An 18552-nucleotide genomic window follows, 5' to 3' on the forward strand; every position below is an offset into this window, starting at 1 on the left:
AATGGAGGAGGGGCAAGTGCTGTCACCCTGCAAACATGCAGGTGGCCCCTGAAGGTCCAGGATCATGGCCTTTCTTCCCTCCTCCAGGGAGCAAAAGGCAGGTCTGAGAGGCTGCGCCTTTGACATCTTACTGAAATGACTAGAAATGGGCAGGTCGAGTAGGGTTAAATTTTTCACTTTCAAGCATAAGATAATCCAGGGAGAAGACTAACATAAAGTACCACTAGCTTAAAGTTCTATGCTCGTTTCCAGGTCCGGAACTCCAGTGTCAGAGCTACGAAGATGGGAAGCAGCAGGGGCACACGTCTGATGACGTTTCAGCGGGGTGCCAGGGCCCGCAGGTTGTGGGCGACACAGGCTATGTGGTTGGTGGGAGCAGCATTAGGGTCAGCCCCATCACAGGGAGAAATGGCGGCACGTCACACAACTCACCCCAGGACGACACCTAATTCTTTCACGTGGACTCGTGTGTGACCACGCAGATACTCAGACAGCATCTTACTTTTCAGGTACATCTCCTGTAGTCTGTCTTCAAGATGCATGATGCACTGGGGAGCCAACAACATTCAGGATGAGGGGCAGCATTCAAACCTCTGCCAATATTCTAAGAGCTGGAATTCTCTTAATTCCTTTCTAAGTACACACCTATAACCTCATTCCTTTCAAATACACATAAATATTACAGACCGCATCAAACCCTACCACTGGTAGGCATAAGGAAAGGTTTATATAAAACAACAGTTTACTTTTTCTAATGACTATTAAGATTTTCATACATATCTGCTAGTCTTTTTCAAAAAGCATTTTTAACATAGATGAAATCATTCCGTTAAGTGCATTTATTTCCAACTTTTAAAAAACTTTATAATAATCCTTTCCCTATGTTATTAACAAATCTTTATCAAAGTAATTTTTATGGCAAAATAATTTCTGAGAATGTAAATTATCATTATTTGCTTATCCACATGGCAATCTGAGTTTTTGTTGCTATAATTTTTTAAAGAACATCTTTGTTGTCGTTTTCCTATATCTCAGATTATTTTGGCGAAATACATCCCCAAAAGTAGAGTGAATGGAACAAGGTTACTTTAAATTTTTTGTTTTTGTTTTTGCTCTCAAGAGTGCATTTTAACTAGGTCTTTAATAACAATAAAGAAAAGGCAATTATTCTCAGGACATCTCTACCCTTGGAATTGTTTCCAACTTCATTTTTTAGAGAATAGCAACCATCTGTGTCTTTCACCAGAGGCAAATGCTTTTGCGTTTGGCAGGCAGAGCCATCCGAGCATCTTCAGTAAGACACCTGACGGCTTTGGCAAGGGTAATTCCATCATACATAATTTTCTTCTAGACCATTACGCCTGTTATTTTCAAGGTAAAAAGATTAACAGATGCATTTGAAAATGTTGATCTTGACCATCTGGGCTGATCAGTGACATAGAAAAAGTATTCGAGATGCAATCTTACAGTTTTTCATTGGCTTAAAATCTTTTAAATGTATTGTGCTGAGGAAAAACAACTGGTAAGTGTCTAATAAGAGTAATGATTAAAGCAAGGAAGGTTTCACCAATCCTCATGGAAATGCTCCTCCAAATAAGCAGAGTTAAGTGGTAAAAGGAGCTCCCGTTAAGTTTCAATTTCTTATAAACACAAAGTTTTTAATAAGAGTGTTATAAAATATTAAAAGGAAAATTCACATTATGTTGAATCCTTTGTTTTAAATGGTTAATTTATGGTGTTTTCATAGTCCCCATGAAAGCTGTATGTTGTAATGTGGAAATAAAGAGAACATTGGTCTATATGGAATGTATACTAAACTCAAAATCAAATCATTTAGAATTTTTTTATAAAAGGTCTGATTATCATATAGAACCACTTTGGGCTCTGCCCTCCCCTTTTTCTGGGATTTTATTCCTGAGATGGATTTGTTTAATTTTTAACTTCTGAAATTTTAAATAGCTACTTTCATTTTTTTATACTGAAGGCTCTAATATAGCCATTTACTCATGTGTTTCAGTCAAGTGATTTTTAGGGAGAATTTTAAACTGCAAATGAAATTTTCTTTCAGCTTGGTTTTGTCAGGTTAAATAAGTCATTCCATTCATACTACTGAGTGGCTAAACATGCTTCTGTCAAAAACAAAAACAAACCAAAAAACATACTTTAGCCCAAATGAAGTAAAAAGAATTAATTATAGTGATTTATTGCTTGGATAACTAAGATGTCAAATGTAATAAGAGCTATATATTACAGAAAAAAATATGAAAACATGGTAAATACTTAAAATAGTAAAAAAAAAAAAAAAGTATAAAATCAAATATATCTTTCTTTCCTTATAGAAAAGCAAAGTTCGGCCACTAAATCAGCATGATGCAGCTTGCTATTAGAAAGAAAAACTGCCCGCAAATATAGAACAAAAGTAAGGCCGTCATAACCCGTAAGTGCTTCTCACATCACCCCCTGGGACAGAGGTCCTGCAAGAGTATGCTTCAGTATAAAGCCCAAATAAAGATTTTGGTGAAAAGGTGTTGTCAGTCATTAATATTATTCATGAAACTGATTATTATCAGTAGTCACACTAATAGTACCTGTTTCCTGAGAACTTATCACATGTAACACTATTCCAAGTGCTTTACCTGAATCCTCTAATTTCACTTTCATAACCATATGAGATAAGTTCTCTTACTTCCTCAGCTTTACAGATGGAGAAATGCAGACCTTGAGAAGTCACACATTTAGGAAGTAGCGGAGCTTGGATATGACCCTAGACTACTGGATCCCAAAGGCCATGCACTGGCCACTGCTGTACCCTGACTGGTAAAGCATGTCACATGGGCATGGTGCTTTGGAAGTTTAAAAAGCAGTATCTCAGACCGAATTTTCAGAGCATTCTCACAACATCCTTGTTGAATGGATTCTACCTTTGTTTTACAAGTGAGACGGCTGAGGTTCAGAGATGCTCAGGACTGTCCACCGTCACAACTCAACAATGGCAAAGCCTAGGCTTCACCTGGCTGCACTGCAGGGTCTCCCTGTCATGCCACACTGCCACAACAACCACACAGTACTTCAAATCACCTTCTTGAAGGCCATGAAAGTCTTGACTCTCTGAGGACTGTGGTGCAATGGTAGGTCACAAGATCTCAGAGAAATTGCCACTCCATTCATGGTTAGTGTGGGTAATTCATATTCAGCTTCTCACTTTGTGATTAAATAGCTCTGTACCTCGTGCGGAGGTAACGGATGCTCTGGTCTGGGAGTATGCTGCAGAGGGCAGCCGAGTGTAGGGGTAACAGCAGAGAAGGTGGGCTCACTTTCATTCTTCCCAGCTATGTGCCCGTAAGCCTCTCTTCCACTTTTAAGACCTTTCTCCCTCCCTCCTTCCCTCTCAAACTACATGTTCTCTCAGTCTCTCTGCACATACACACATATATTTTTTATATATTCATTCCAGTGACTGGGGGAGAGCTGTTGATCATTTTCTAGGAGTTTATGGGCTCTATTTATTGCCTTTAATATAATGTTATGAAATCGATTTTAAAATCCCACCTGAAAAGGAACACAACTGATACCATCTTCTATGGGTATGGTACTTCAAAATTTTAAATGTTTACACAAATGATATTCTGTTTTATCCTTAACAATTTTATGAGAATGGTCCCTGAACAAAAGGAACTATAATCCCTTCAGTGACTGGTTTGCTTGATGCTGATCCAAAAAAAGGAAAACTAATGAGTTCTCTAAAGGAAGAATTTAAATTTCCTTTTATGTTTGATCCCTTCCCCCATACCTTATTTCCTTTACCGTATACCTTATCCAAAAAGATTTCAGTGTCACTCCGTGTTGTTTTAACTATTATTACTGAAATCTATCCTGTTTGCTGGTTTTATGTTGCATGTTCCATTTTTACTTAGGCTAACGTCCAATTATACTAAAAACAATACATTTCAGTCGTGAATTTATAATAAAAATATTGTTAAAAGTATTTTTTTAACTATATTTCTTTGGTAATATGAGAACAAGTACTTACAAAATCAGCAGGGAGGTGAAGCTTGTAAAGCTGTAAAATGGAGTGAAGTAAACTGGACACCTGACTAGAGACCAAGACCTCCTGGCCCAGTTTCATGCTGTCCGTCACTTTCCTCTGACTTGTGGCTACCTGGACACTCCACTTATCCGTGTCTGCGATAATACAGACAGCTTCGGCTATCGGCTCATCAAGCACTGGATGCTGGAAGAGAAACACAGTGGGTCAACTTTCCACAACACTGCCAAGGGGCACTCAAAATGTTCAGAATGCTTCCAGGTAGCATTAGCCTAAAAGTTCAGAAGTTGCTAGCGGGAGCTACAGAAATTTAGGGTATTAGAGTGACTAAAATAGTAGGAGTGTCCTCAACTCAACATTTAAACTTAATGCGATAAAAACTGCATTCAATCAATATTTCTTTCTTACACCCAGGAGTTACACTGTAAATGTTGTTAATGTTCACAGGAAAGCCAAAGGGTATGTGCCCTCTCTATATTCCAAGATATTAAAATTCCTTTCCTTTTGAAAGACTAAACTCTCCTTTTAAGATGGAGACAATTAGAATAAGGTATAGGATTCTATTGCCATTTCTCCAAAAGAAGGTTAGGCAGGGTAACTTAAATATTCCCTTAAAGTTACAGCTTTAATGATTAAGCAGTATTTATTTAGTGACCACGTGCTACATACATAAATCAACTCTCACAACCAACTATCTAGATGAGGCCAAAAGGCCAAAGGATGGCTACAGATGAATAACTTAAAATGCAAAATTCTCGGTAACTATGTAGTGATGGATAAAGCAGGCTGGCAACTAGTAAACTGTGCCACAGGGCAAACAGGTCAAGCGGTCAAGGAAAGAAATAAAAAATCTAAGGTCTTGAAACTGGTCAAAGTGTAACTGCTTCATCACCAGCCCCTGGAATCACCAGCCCCTGGAATCAGGGCAATGTGGGTCATTGGGGGAGGTCATGGATGGAAGATTCTCCAAGCATGAGTTACTTTAGAAGGGCTGCAGATCCAGGTATGATAACAAAAAGGGACAGAGAAGTTGGCTCAATTATTCTAAAAGGAGATACTTAATGGGTATGAGAAATATATTTTAAAAAATCAAACATGAAAAATGATCATGAGCCTATTTATTTATTTATTTATTTATTTATTTAAGAGAAAGAGAGAGGATGTAAGCAGGGGAGAAGGGCAGAGGGAGAGAGAGAGGAAAAGAGAGAATCCCAAGCAGGCTCCATGCTCAGTAAGGAGCCTGACATGGGGCTCAATCCCATGACCCTGGGATCATGACCTGAGCCGAAATCAAGAGTCAGACACTCAAAAGACTGAGCCACCCAGGCAGCCCAGCATGAGTCATTTTTAAATCACTGGATCAAACAGGCAGAATCGGAGGTGGAAATCAGAGGAAAGACTAAAGACAAAGTGTCCAAGGGTTGGGACAAACTGACAGGAACTGGTGGGCCCATTCCTTGAAGGAGGGGACTAAATCTTTTCTGCCTGTATTCTTAGCCCCTAGCACAGGACCTGGAATTTGAGAAATGTTACTAAATTAAAATGAGATAGGTTAGGGGCATTTGGGTGGCTCGGTTGGCTGAGCGTCTGACTTCAGCTCAGGTCATGATCTCACAGTTGGTGGATTCCAGCCCTGTGTTGGGCCCTGTGCTGACAGCTCAGGGCCTGGAGCCTGCTTCGGATTCTGTGTCTCCCTCTCTCTCTACCCCTCCCCCGCTCACATTCTGTCTCTCTCTCTCTCAAAATAAATAAACATTAAAAAAATAAATAAAATGAGACAGGTCATACAAGCAGATGAGGGAGTTGATGAGCATCCCGTACCCCCTAGCACAGCACGGTATTGCTGACTTTTATGTTTACAGGTTCCAGAACAGAGAAGAACCAGCCGAACAGTTACAGAAGAGCACCTTAAAAGAAATACTGAAGCATTACACATTCTCAGACCTACTAAATGTCTAACACAGAGCTCCCTGAATATATCCACCAGACAACCCAATGTCTCCATCTAACTATATCATTTAGTAGCTACTCAATTATTTACTGAATAAACACTTTTTAAAGTAAATGGAAATAGAGGAAAATGTAAATAGTCAAGAAAAAAAAAAAAAGAAATGCTGAAATGATAAAAATATCACGAGCAACTACTTTAGCTACAATATAAGGAGCTCCAGGGCTACTGGCTCTCAATCACTGACCTTGTCTACACTTCTGTGGGGTCAGAGAGTTGAAGCTTAAGTTTCGATAATTCTGGAGGTTTCTGATACACATCTTTCCAAAGAAAACACAACCTCACTAAAGACAAGGCAGTTTAAACATATTACGATTTGGCTTATTAGTCAATCTCTAAGCTTTTAGAATTTAAAGAACTCTAAGATCCAGAAGACCATGTTTGGATTCATCACAGAAATACACACCCACACACACCCTATGCACTGGTATTCAATTTAAAATTCCTCTTACAACAGGCTCTACTTTAAAGGCATATGTAGAAGTACAATAAACAAACAAAAAATTACATGTATCCTTCTTTTCAACACTAATTTCTTAGCCATATCTTAATCATAGAAGTAATTAATAATGAAATCTGTCAGGGAGGTTTTTTTTTTAATGTTTATTTATTTCTTGAGAAAGAATGAGAGGCAGAGCGCGAGCTGGGGAGGGGCAGAGAGAGAAGGAGACACAGAATCCGAAGCAGGCTCCAGGCTCTGAGCTTTCAGCACAGAGCCCTATGCTTGAACTCATGGATCACGAGATCATGACCTGAGCCGAAGCCAGATGTTTAACCGACTGGGCCACCCAGGCACCCCCAAACACTTTTTAAAAATGTTTTATTTATTTTTTGAGAGAAGGAAGGGGGAGAGAGAGAGCACAAGCGGGGGAGGGGCAGAGAGAGAGAGTGTGGGACAGAGGATCTGAAGCAGGCTCTGAACTGTCAGGCTGACAGCAGTGAGCCTGATGTGGGGCTCAAACTCACGAACCGTGAGATCATGACCTGAGCCAAAGTCGGACGCTCAACTGACTGATCCATCCAGGCACGTCTGAAAGATTCAAACACTTATTAAAAGCCTGACCCACCTATATACTATTCTTAGGGTTTGGAGTTTGGGCATGGAGACTAGAAAAAAAAGAAATGGGCAGGAGAGGTAAGGCATGGCTGCATCCTGATGGAGACTTTGGCTTCGTATGGATCTTAAGAGAAGGAACACATAATATGAATAGCTATCAGCAAGTATGATTACTTAGTAAGATTCCTCTTCTTAGTATTAAAAAACCCTTTAAGGGGTGGGGGGCACTTTGTCAATTTGACTAAATATCATCAGAACACCCATCATACATTTACCCTTTTAAAAGTTCTCCTCCCAACCACTGTGTCTGAGATTAAATGAGGCCTCTGATGTTTGAGTTTTGAATGAAAATCTGAAGCAAATATTAATATTAAAAACAGTCATTTCCCCTTAAAATGTTTGTTTGGTTGAAAACTTCATAAACCTTAGAGACACTGTTAGTATCAATTTTCTTTTTCTCTCTCGAACTGAAGAAAAGCAAATTCAAAGTAAGTTTCTGAACCACAGGGTTCGTTAAATTCTCTTATCAGGATAAGCCTGCAATGTTTCTATATTCTTCATAATCTGAGATGTCCAAAACCGCTGCCTTCGCCCCCCCCCCCCCCCCAGCCCATGAGTGCCCACACTCCAGATGGCACTGCGGAGCGGCCGGCCCTCTGATCCCTAATGCCCTCCCGCCACATCTTCCAGGCAGCTGCCCACCGTTCCTGTGCCTCCCTCGGAAACGTGACCAGACAATTCAGAAACTACAGACAGGGACTGGAGGATGTGAGAGCATTGCAGATCAGTAGAGCTGCAGGCGACTGTGAGGCTGGATGGCCAATCTCCGTCGCAGGAATGAGGCAGTGGCAATAAGCCATTGCCTTTTGTGCCTTGCTCTGCTCTGTGAGTTAGAAACAGTCTTTAGGGGCGCCTGGGTGGCTCAGTCAGTTAAGCGGCCGACTTCGGCTCAGGTCATGATTTCACAGTCTGTGAGTTCGAGCCCCGCGTCGGGCTCTGTGCTGACAGCTCAGAGCCTGGAGCCTGTTTCAGATTCTGTGTCTCCCTCTCTCTGACCCTCCCCCGTTCATGCTCTGTCTCTCTCTGTCTCAAAAATAAATAAACGTTAAAAAAAAAAAATTTTTTTAAAAGAAACAGTCTTTATTTAGCTCCACGTTGTCAATATCTCATCTATCCAATCTACTCTCCTGTGAAGATTTCTCAAGATACAGTGACAAATGAAATGCTTTATATTATATAGATCTTTAAAGGTTTCTCAAATATTCTTTGGCTATTACATTTTGTTGAATCAACAGGTTAAGCCTGGTTAATTCACAGCCACTAAGGATGTGTGGGTCTGTTTCCTAGGAGTGTAGATGGCTGCGACATACCAACTTTAGCATTCTGGAGTCGATCTCTGAGTACGCAAATATGCTGCCTTGACCTACAAACGCGTGACTTCTGCCTAACTTAAACTTGCAGAAACAAGAAATGTCTGTAAGGTTTGAGTCATCAGAAGAGCCATGGTTCTGATATTTCAGTGAAGGGCAATGATAAGACAACTGCAAAGGCTCTGAAGGAAGACAGGGCTGGGCTTGACCACCGCCTCTGTCACACACTAGCTGCAGGACCCTAGCAGCTCATTAACCGGGGCTTCAGTTTCTACATCTGTTGTAAAAGATGACCTACTTCACAGTTTCTGTGAGGTTAAATTCATGGAGGTTTTCTTGAGAAAAACGTATATGACACTTGTAGCACAGATACTAATTCGGCATGTTCGATTTGCTCTCTTACCCCACCCCTGTCTCTATTAGTCATGGCCACTGAACCCTCAAACTTCCTAAAACACCACATTATCATTTCCCTCACCAACTCAGAAACGTACTCTAGTCCCTATCACCCAAATACCTAAGTTCAAACTTTTCTTTTTCCATACTTAAAGCTCTTCACAATCTGGGCCAGATCTACCCACAAATATTTACTTCCAGGACTTTCTAAGGATCCCCTGCTCCAGGCTGAGAGGACTCCTGCCTCTTACCTCAAGCTGTGCCCAGAATGTTTCCCCTGCTACCTTCTAAATGTTTCAAACTTTCAAGGACCCAACTTGGGTCCCATCCCCATGCCCCACCTCACCCCACAGCAAGACGTCTTTCCCATATTCACTGCTCTTCCTTTGACTTCTGAGAGCTTTTGCAATCTACATTTTGACATTTAATCACTGTCTTAACTGGTTCTCAGTTTCACATCTGTTTGCCTCCTCAGTGATTATGTAAGTAACTCAAAGAAAGAAATCACATTTTATTTTTCTTCTGTAGCCTCTGAAATGAGCATAACAAAATGCTAGGCACGTGCTAAGTATCTAATACATGCTGGTTCTGTTGAACAATTCTCTATTCAGATTTCTTTTTTTTAATGTTTATTTATTTATTTTTGAGAGCGAGGAAGAGAGAGAGTGTGCGTGTACACGAGCAGTGGAAGGGCAGAGAGAGAGGGAAAGAGAGAATCCCAAGTAGCCTCTGCGCTCTCAGCACAGAGTCCAACATGGGGCTCAAGCTCACAAACTGTGAGATCATGACCTGAGCCTAAATCAAGAGTCGGACGCTTAACTGACTGAGCCACCCAGGCACCCCCCTCTATTCAGATTTCTTTATTTTTGGTTTCAGTCCAGTTCCTATTAAGTCATCTGGAAAATTAATATATTTCTTTTCCATGTACCACATTTAAATGACATTTTACACGATCACCTGTTTTTAACGTAAGAGCAGGAAAATACCATCCTCACTTACACGCTTCCTATAATTACTTCTTAATTCATCATGCCATTTTTCCTGTGGGGTGGCCAGGAATGTAGCACTGCTCTACAGATAGAAACATTGAGGACAAAAAATGTAAGAGTTTATTAAATATCTTGGTATGTCAGAATTAGAAGCTACCACCTCATGCAAGTGTTTTCAACTTTTAGCTCAATGAGTCTGCCAAGCCCTCTAACTTTGAAATCCTAGGACCGTGTCAGGATGGAAATCTCTTGGAAGATAAGATTGCAAGAAGTGTGAATGACAGTCTGAACTTAAGGTCAAAATAGGAGAAAATACAGTTGCCTCTATTATGACTTCCCCATATTTATGCTGTTGGCACTGCCCAATACATACTCTGAACTGACCCTTTATCAGTCCTTAAAGATGTGCAGCCCACAGGTGTATTATAGACAGCAGTAGTGTAGACAGATTCTGTACTCATAACCAGCTCTAAAATCTGCACACTAGTTATAACAGTACAGATTTGATTACTAGGCACAAGCCACTGTGTGGCCTCTTTCAAACATAAAAAAGCAGGTGATTTAGGATTCAGGATTGGAAGCAGCGCCCTATATCTTTTATTTTTCTTTGAAATATTCTGAATAAAACATAAGATTCTTCAGCATCATTTGAGTATCAATTTGTTATTCTATATGATTCCGGTACATTTTATAACTTTATTAAAATAAATTTGAATAAGAGGATATCACATGACAAAGTACCTTTCAAAAAGATTCTCAGCATTATGTTACAGCAACATGACTTAGTAATATTAGCCTTTACATAGCTTTAAGTAACCCCTTTCATTGGTCATACAAAGACAATGGGATGACTAAGGCAGTGAAGCTGCCCTTCTCTGCACTTGCTCTTGGTTGAATGCCCTCAGATCCACCTTTTTATTCTTCTACCTCATTAGAAGTGAAGGCCCACCTGCATAACCATATCCTCCCCGCCTTGGAACCGAAGACTTAAGCAATGTGAGAGAGTCGTTGGCCAACCCACCCCACTTCTGGATGGCTGAGCACCACATGTAAGGACTGCAGCTATGTGTGGATTGTTGACCAGTGGGTTTTTTGTTTTTTTTTTTTAGTAAAACAAGCAAATAAACAAACAAAAGTCCCCACAAAAAAAACTAAAAACCCTTCAGTATCACACACATTCAGAGAAAAGGGAACTTGGCTATCGCTACCATTCTTAAACACTTCATCTGGCCTATAAAATGATGCAGAATACTGTCTTTTACTAAATGATCGGCATCTAGACTTTCCTGACAGCAGCTTTACCAAGAAATGGGACAGACAGAACCTCCTGTGGTGGCAAAGCCAGCTTTGTCTGTAGGTTAAGAAGATGCTCATCAACATAATCAGCCAGAAGAATCTTCAGTTTCCTGAAAGAGCCACATCGTCCCCCTTTGCCCCGCTTCTCGCCCTTCATTCTGCTCGCTCCCTACTGCCTCCCTGGTATAGGCATCGTTTCCAGGAAGTCCTTCCACACCTATCCTGTGTCTCCCACTGCAGTAGACTCTACCACACTGTTTTTACTGCTTATTTACTTCTTTGTACTTCCTGTTATAGATTTCAAACTCCTTGTGGGCAGGTGCCATATTGTCTCTTGGGCTGTTTACAAGACTTTTCTTTGTCTTTTGTGTCCTGTAGCTTAAGACTCCCTGATTGGGAGTCAGTGTGCTTCTTTAGTCTGAAATACCACAGCTGTTCTCTCTCTTCAAATATTGTTTTCCCTTGCCTTCTCAGTTCTCACCTTCTGAATATGCTATCAGATTTTCTCATTCTAGCCTCCATGTCACAAATTCAAATTCTCTCCAGTGGTATTTAATCTACTCTGCTCTTTAACTTATTCCTTGGCCATAACTTATTCTAATGGCCATATTTTTCAGTCTTAGAAGTTCTTTTTAGTCCTTTTACAAATCTAAATCATCTTTTATCACATCACCCCATCTCTTTTAAGGTTCCGATTCCTTCTTTTTTATGACTGTAACCATTTTTAAACACAGTGACTTAATAGTTATTTCAGATTGTTCTAGGAGTGCTAATTCTCCAGCTTGTATTTGCTTACTCTCCCTCATCATGTTTTCCTCATACATGGTTTGTAATCTCTGAACATGAGCCCATCTTGCTGGCGTTATTTATGTCCTATGTGTGTCTCTTGGAAACAGGTTCAATGGCAGTCACTAATGGTTTAAGAGTTAAAATAAAGTGGAGAAGAGGAAACAAGCTGGTGGTTATGAAAGCACCCAGTGTGCTTCCTTCTGCCAGAGTCCTAGAGGTTTCTATGCTTCTAGATTTTATATTTATTTCTTGGGCAGGGATTCCCAAATCACTTGGGTAGAATAAATCTGGACCTCCAACCCACTCATAGAATGGACCTGGGACTTTGATATCTCATGGGTGACTTCATTTTCTCCCACCCAAGTTTCCAACTTGTTTCTTTGCTGCTTTGCTATTTATGGCTGGAATTTTCTAGTCCCCCTGTCATGGAAGGATAGCTCTTTGAACCTCTAGGCTTTAAGGAAGGGTTCAGGTCCATGTCCCAAGTGTATATGGGACCACATCTTTCATCCTGAGTAGATCTTGGAAACTCAGCACTCAATTCCTAGGACCTGTATCCAGACTGAAATCTTACAGAGCCATGGTTATATCAGCCCAAACTTACTTGTTCTGGCTTTGATTTCAAATTGTTTCTGGCACAAAAGGATTTTCACTTTTTTTCATACACAGGTATTATAACAATGGGGCTAGGTGGGATGGTAATATTTTACCCATCATCTTTAAAGTTTTAGAGGGGAGGCACACCGTTTGTATCAGGGCAACATGGTGCTGGACTCCTCCAACCTTACACCTGGACTGTGCCTATAAAAACAGCACCCAGCACACAAAAAGTACTAAATATTTTCTGATAGAAAGTAAATCTCCAAGGCATGACTCTCCTCCTCTTCCCCAAAAGCCATCTCCAGCCTCCTGCCTCATTTTTGGCCAAACAAGTCAGCCAGATCAATGACATGCCACCATCAGAGACTTCTAGTTTATACCCAGCATACTGTTAACATATAAAAATACCAGAAAAGGTAATAAGTAGTATTATAAATAATAAAAAAATATATAATTATAACATATAAAAACATAAGCAATTTTTTTATCAGAATATTTTTCTCTTGGAAACAGACTCAATGGCAGTCACGAAAGGCTTAAGAATTGTAATGAGGTGGAGAAGAAGAGAAAATCAATCATTATGGACCATGGACATTGCTGAGGGATCCTGGTAGGTATATCAAGGAGGGGGCTCTGGGAAGCCCAAAGACATCATTAAGACATAAGGACCTGGTGGCAGAGGGAAGGAGGGGAGGGTCTGGTGAGGTGGTCTGGGAGAGGCAGCAAAGGAAACATCTGACCTTCTGTGGGTTTGTGCCTGCGGCTGTGATCACCAGGCTCACTGGGCTGACACCCAAGTTCAGCCTACAGATTTATAGATACAGTGTGCAATGTTGGGCACAGCTTATATCAGGCCTGTCACTTGCTTAGAAAAGAAACAGTTTAAAGTCTAGGAAAGGTGCTCAAGGTCAAAAAGAGTTATCAGACTAAAGTTATGTGATGATGTACATGCCTCCAAAATAAAATGCAAGAAAGTTGGTAGCTTTTTTTACAAAGAATGGCATAGATGTTCAGAGACTTTGTACACAGTGAAAAAAATTTCAGAAAAGTTTGAAAATAGCCATGTGTCTAACATTTACAAAATGTAAGAGAATTAAAGCCTGAGAGACCTATAATAAGCTTTTTATTCTCGTTCAGGTAAAGGGCCAAAAGCATCATGTCTAAACATGTTACTCTTCCCTTCAATTTTTAAAAGACTATCTTCCACTTCTCTTTACTTCAGAAGAAGACACACTAATCATCATAGTTTTAGCAGTAAACACACACTCCTAAATCCAGTTCTGTAGGAAACAGTCAACTACCATCACTGAGCACTTTCTATGTACACTGGGTGAGGTGCTGGGAACATGAAAGGAACTAAGGCTCCCTTCTCTTCTCAAGGGCCTGCAGCCCTAGTGGTAGAAAGATGCTGGAAACTGAACAAAGGTGTGGTGCAATGTGCTAAGGAGCCCGCAGGTGTCAAGTTCTATCTGGGGGGCAATTCCAGCAAAGGAGTTAAAATAATGGAAAACTATTAGAGCAGAAGAGTAAATGATCACATTCAGGATGGGCAAGGGCCCTCTGTGGCACTGTATGAGACGACTGAAAGGGGCACAGATTGGATGCAAAGACTTCTAGTTGGGAAGGTTAAGGGGAGCTTAAATAAGATTATATTGTAGTCACTGTGAGAAGGAGAGAGAATCACGAAGATTTCAGATTGGAGTTGACAATACCCAAAATGATATATTTTTCAAATATTAAAAAAACCACAATCCACAATAAAATGTACATTTTGCCATCATAACCCTACATACACACTTACACATGTGTGAACATGTGTGTCCATATACAAATGTGCGTGTGCACATGCACACACACACACACACACACACACACATATATAAAGATTTCTCGACACAGTAAGACAGTGCTGTAGGCCCAAGGCACTGTCATTCTCATTATGCAACTTAGGAAAATGAAAGCAACAAGAGGTGTTCTCAAATAGCAGATTTGCCCTACATGGATGTTTCTTTTGCAACACTATTGATTTTAAGGTTGTTGTTGACTTGAGGCACCTTAATGCTGTCTGTATTACTTAGGTAATGATTTACCATTTGATGTGACTTTCTGTTCTTTTGTAGTCTCCCTGGTTGATTACACTGCATGGCATAATTAGGTATTCATGAGCATATATCACAGCCAAGCTCTTATCAAAGCTCCTTATCTGTGCTACTGATTTCTGCACGGTATTTCTGGAGTCAATCTGTTGCTACTCTTAAAATTAAATGAAAGAGCCTGCAATATCCAACTGTTAATTTTGTTTTCTAGATTATTCTGTAAAATGCCTGAAGCCCTGGAACATAGTTTTCAAAAAAGCATTACAATGTAATGTTAATTTTGGTCTTGATGACCCTACCCTGCAGTTAGCCGCCTGGCCTGCTCCTTGTGATGTCACCAGCAAAGAGAAGTGGACGCTTTTAGCAAGGAATGAATGTGTGCATGTGTTCTGTTCCGTTATCTCCAGTAGGAGTGTCCCAGGAAACTCATTTACAAAGCACTTTCACATATATTATTTTAATAGCTAACATTTATTGGGCATTAGTAATGTGCCAGGCACTGCGCTAAACACTTGATATGCATTATCTCAGAGTTTTCAAACCAGACCTATAAGTACTATTCATTTTTCAAAAGCTGAAACTGATGCTTAGAAGAGTAAAGAAACTGCCCGAGGCCACAAAGCCACTAAGTAGCAAGCCATGATTCAAATTCAGGTTTGTCTGTCCTTAGAAGCCAAACTTTTAACCACTGGATTATATTTCATCTGTTCCTCCAAATACATTTTTTTTTTTTTTTTTGAGGCTTAGTGATGCCAACTGATTTACCTATCGGCAAATGAGTGCTAACACTAAAACATGAATCCAGCATCAAAGTTAAGTCAGTGCTCCTCCCCTACTATGCCATAATTTAATACCCCTAACATTGCCCTGGACAGCAGTATTCACAGGCAGACAAACACACCAAAGGAAAAAAGGGGAGAGATAAAGCTACTTGAGGGTCATAGGTACAGCATGAAGCTGGCTCTCTCACTCTGTCTCTCCCACTTTAACATCTAAAGTCAAAAGGAAAACAGAGAAAGAATGCACATTTAGATATGGCAGGAAAAAAAATGAAGCTAAATATTACTTTAGCCTAATTTAAGGCAGCTGTATAATCTACATGCTAGGAGATGGAGAAATAGTTCAAATGACAGAAAAGAGGTAGTGTATGGATTAAACAAGAACATGTGTTTAAATATTTAAAGACCATCACAAGCTTGATATGGAAAAGCCAATAGTAAAAATGGAAATAAAATAAAGCTAATATGTCTTTCTCTACTGAGACTGGAATAAGAAAGAACATAAAAAGAAATTTGTAGTATTGGAAGCTCTAGAATGCAATCCCTCGATGAGAGAAGAAATTCCACAAACTAGTTTATCATAGTTATAAAAGTGCACATTTACATAAGACAGATTTTACAATCCACTCATGCATAGGTCTAGAAAATAGATCAATAACTTAAATCAATTGCTTTCAAACAGTTAATAAAAATCCTTTGCTAAAAACGATTATGAATATCAAAGCCCAATGAAGTCTTGCATGAACACTAAAAATTATTAACGTCCAAAAAATAGGTTTTTGAACACAAGTTAAGTAAAGCAACTTATCCCAATCTTTTATTCCTTAACAAATTATTATTCCAGCTCTAACTGTGGTCATGAACATTTGCTCTTGGATCTTTGCTTCTTTCTCTGGCAACATACCCAAGAATTTAAATAATTACTAGACTTACAGAGCAGTAAATTCAATATAATGTTAAAACCCTAATTTATTTTTCAACAAATATTTGTAAATGGCAGTTGAGAGTAAGGCTATTTTTATTTAAACACTGTCCCAGACCAGAGTCCCCATGTGAGAGGCAGTTTAAATGGAACACTACTTCAAAAACAAAATTCATTATGATGAATGTGCCAAGTGAAATTAGAAATCTACTAATGCTAATTGGATGCACTCTGAATGCATTAAACTTCGAAGATATTTTTATGAACCCTTTGCAATTTCCTATTAACACCCATGCATGGCTGCACTTTGGATGTACCCACAATTTGACACAATATAGGTTATTATGCTTAATAACTTTCGATCTCTCGGGGTGATTGCATAGTCTGAAAAAATGAGAAAAGCTACAGTGTGAAAATACTACTTCTCAAAGGAAGGGAAAATAATATATGAAAAACCTTTAAGAGTACAAATAGAGAAAACATGGATTTGTTTTTTTCAAATGTCAGAATTACAGAGCTCACTGGTCACCATTAACACCTAATATACACAAAACACTGGAACTTGTCAGCCTGTGGAAAATAGTAAAAAAAAAAAAAAAAGTCATGAATGGTTTTCCAGATAAGCTCAAGGACGGTTATCAATCAATTATATTTCCAGAGTGGTAAGTGAGCCAGTCCAGGGCATTTGGGCCACACACACCCCCTGGTAAAATCAATGGCACTGAAGACAACCCAGCCAGATCATACTTGCTCTCTTGGCGCCTCTGTCAGAAGCAGGACACCGGGCTTCATGTAAGAAGGGTCCAGCAAGCAATACTGATGTTCTTACAGATCAAACTGATGGCAGAACAGAGAGGAAATCCCCACAGGTTTTGCATATATGGATATAAACACATAGGCAGCCAACAGAAAAGGAAAAGAGGGCCTCTACCTCCCTGCCTTCATGCTACCAATAGCTACAAAATGTATGTGAGTCTAAAATCACGGAGGCTTCCGTGGTATGAGACAACCTAGACAGATAGTATCACACAATAAGGGCACCGTTCTTACCCTAATGTCACTGACGTAGGGATCAGTGACATGATAAACAAGTATATGGTGTTCATTACAACTCTGAAAATAAAATGTTATGACATTTTTTTTTACAGAAGACGAAAGTAACCTCATAGCTTCATTCCTGGAATATCCTGGTGCAGGGTGGTATCTGACCACAGAGCAGGGTGGGGTTAGGAATGTTCGGGTATAAATGTGTACCCTGGGCTGGCCTCCCCAGCTTCCAATGACCCCCTCCCCATCTCTCCTCCCTCCCCATTCAGGGGGGTTATGAAGACATCTGCTTCACTACTGAGCTTTTCTTCCCATTTAACACAAATATCTTTAGCCTGTTTAGCCTGTGTCTGATGTATGTTTAGTCTTCACAGAGGAGATGCTCAAGGCCAAAGATAACACGCAGTGCCTTCTGTTCCACCTTTCAAAAACTACTTGTTGGTCGAGGAGGTAGGTAACAAGCCAAATTCCAATTTTCTTAATGCAGTGAGGACTTTCCCTATTGCACAAGATACATTATGTTTCCGGTGCAAAACATCTATTTTTGCACATCTGCCCAATAGCAGCTCAATTAAAACCAGGCCCATCAGATTGACACAGTTTCCTTAACTGCTCAGTTCCTGTCATGCTGCAGATAGCAGAAAAGCACTTAACGGCAGCCACAAGGCAATTTTCCAGTAAGACTTGTTAATCTTTATACAGTCATCTTCATGCTGCCATCAAAGTGAACTTAATGACAAATCAGTTAAAATAAATTACTTTTAGGAACTTGTAAGGATCGGATAAAAAGCAAACCATATGTGACATCTCTTCGGTCCTCCCCGTGACGGCATATAATTGTCACCATCTGTGCTGTTTATTCTATTTGCTGGGCCCATCCGCCCTCCAGATCCACTCTTTGCCCTTGTCTGTCTTGTGCAGGCCCCAGGAGGCCGACCTCTGTGGACCTCGGGACTATATCTGCATCAGTTTTGACCTTGCTCTCTGGGTTCCAGCTGGACTCAGCCAGTGAGAGGTACAGAAGAGCTCAGAGGCTGAAGGGAAAGGGTGTCAGGGAGTTATTCTTCACCCTCCCCAGAGCTCGTGCAGCCAGGTGGCTGCTCTTCCAGCTCCAGCTCTCCACCGTTCTGGTGTCACTGGGGGGGGGGGGGGGGGGGG

General features: G+C 40.2%; 2 protein-coding genes across 7 annotated transcripts in view; one reads left to right on the forward strand and one right to left on the reverse strand.

Moving 5' to 3' along the window:
* Positions 1–2487, forward strand: part of SPMIP2 (sperm microtubule inner protein 2) — a 112137-nt gene extending 109650 nt beyond the window's left edge. The window contains 1 exon segment of the mRNA XM_040471534.1: positions 2340–2487. Coding sequence (XP_040327468.1) covers positions 2340–2387 — 48 coding nt within the window. The 3' untranslated portion in view covers positions 2388–2487.
* The window catches only part of FNIP2 (folliculin interacting protein 2), a 131361-nt gene that overhangs the window by 5293 nt on the left and 107516 nt on the right, over positions 1–18552 (reverse strand). For 5 of the 6 annotated variants that reach the window (XM_040471514.1, XM_040471501.1, XM_040471506.1 and 2 more), the window contains 2 exons: positions 4031–4231; positions 433–548 (listed from right to left, as the gene is read on the reverse strand). In XM_040471514.1, the coding sequence (XP_040327448.1) occupies positions 433–548; positions 4031–4231 (317 nt within the window). The remainder of the gene's footprint in view (positions 1–432; positions 549–4030; positions 4232–18552) is intronic. The other variant, XM_040471518.1, reaches the window with a different exon arrangement.

The sequence above is a fragment of the Herpailurus yagouaroundi genome, unplaced genomic scaffold (assembly GCF_014898765.1).
Source record: "Herpailurus yagouaroundi ecotype Mexico unplaced genomic scaffold, PumYag 28, whole genome shotgun sequence".
Taxonomy (NCBI): domain Eukaryota; kingdom Metazoa; phylum Chordata; class Mammalia; order Carnivora; family Felidae; genus Herpailurus; species Herpailurus yagouaroundi.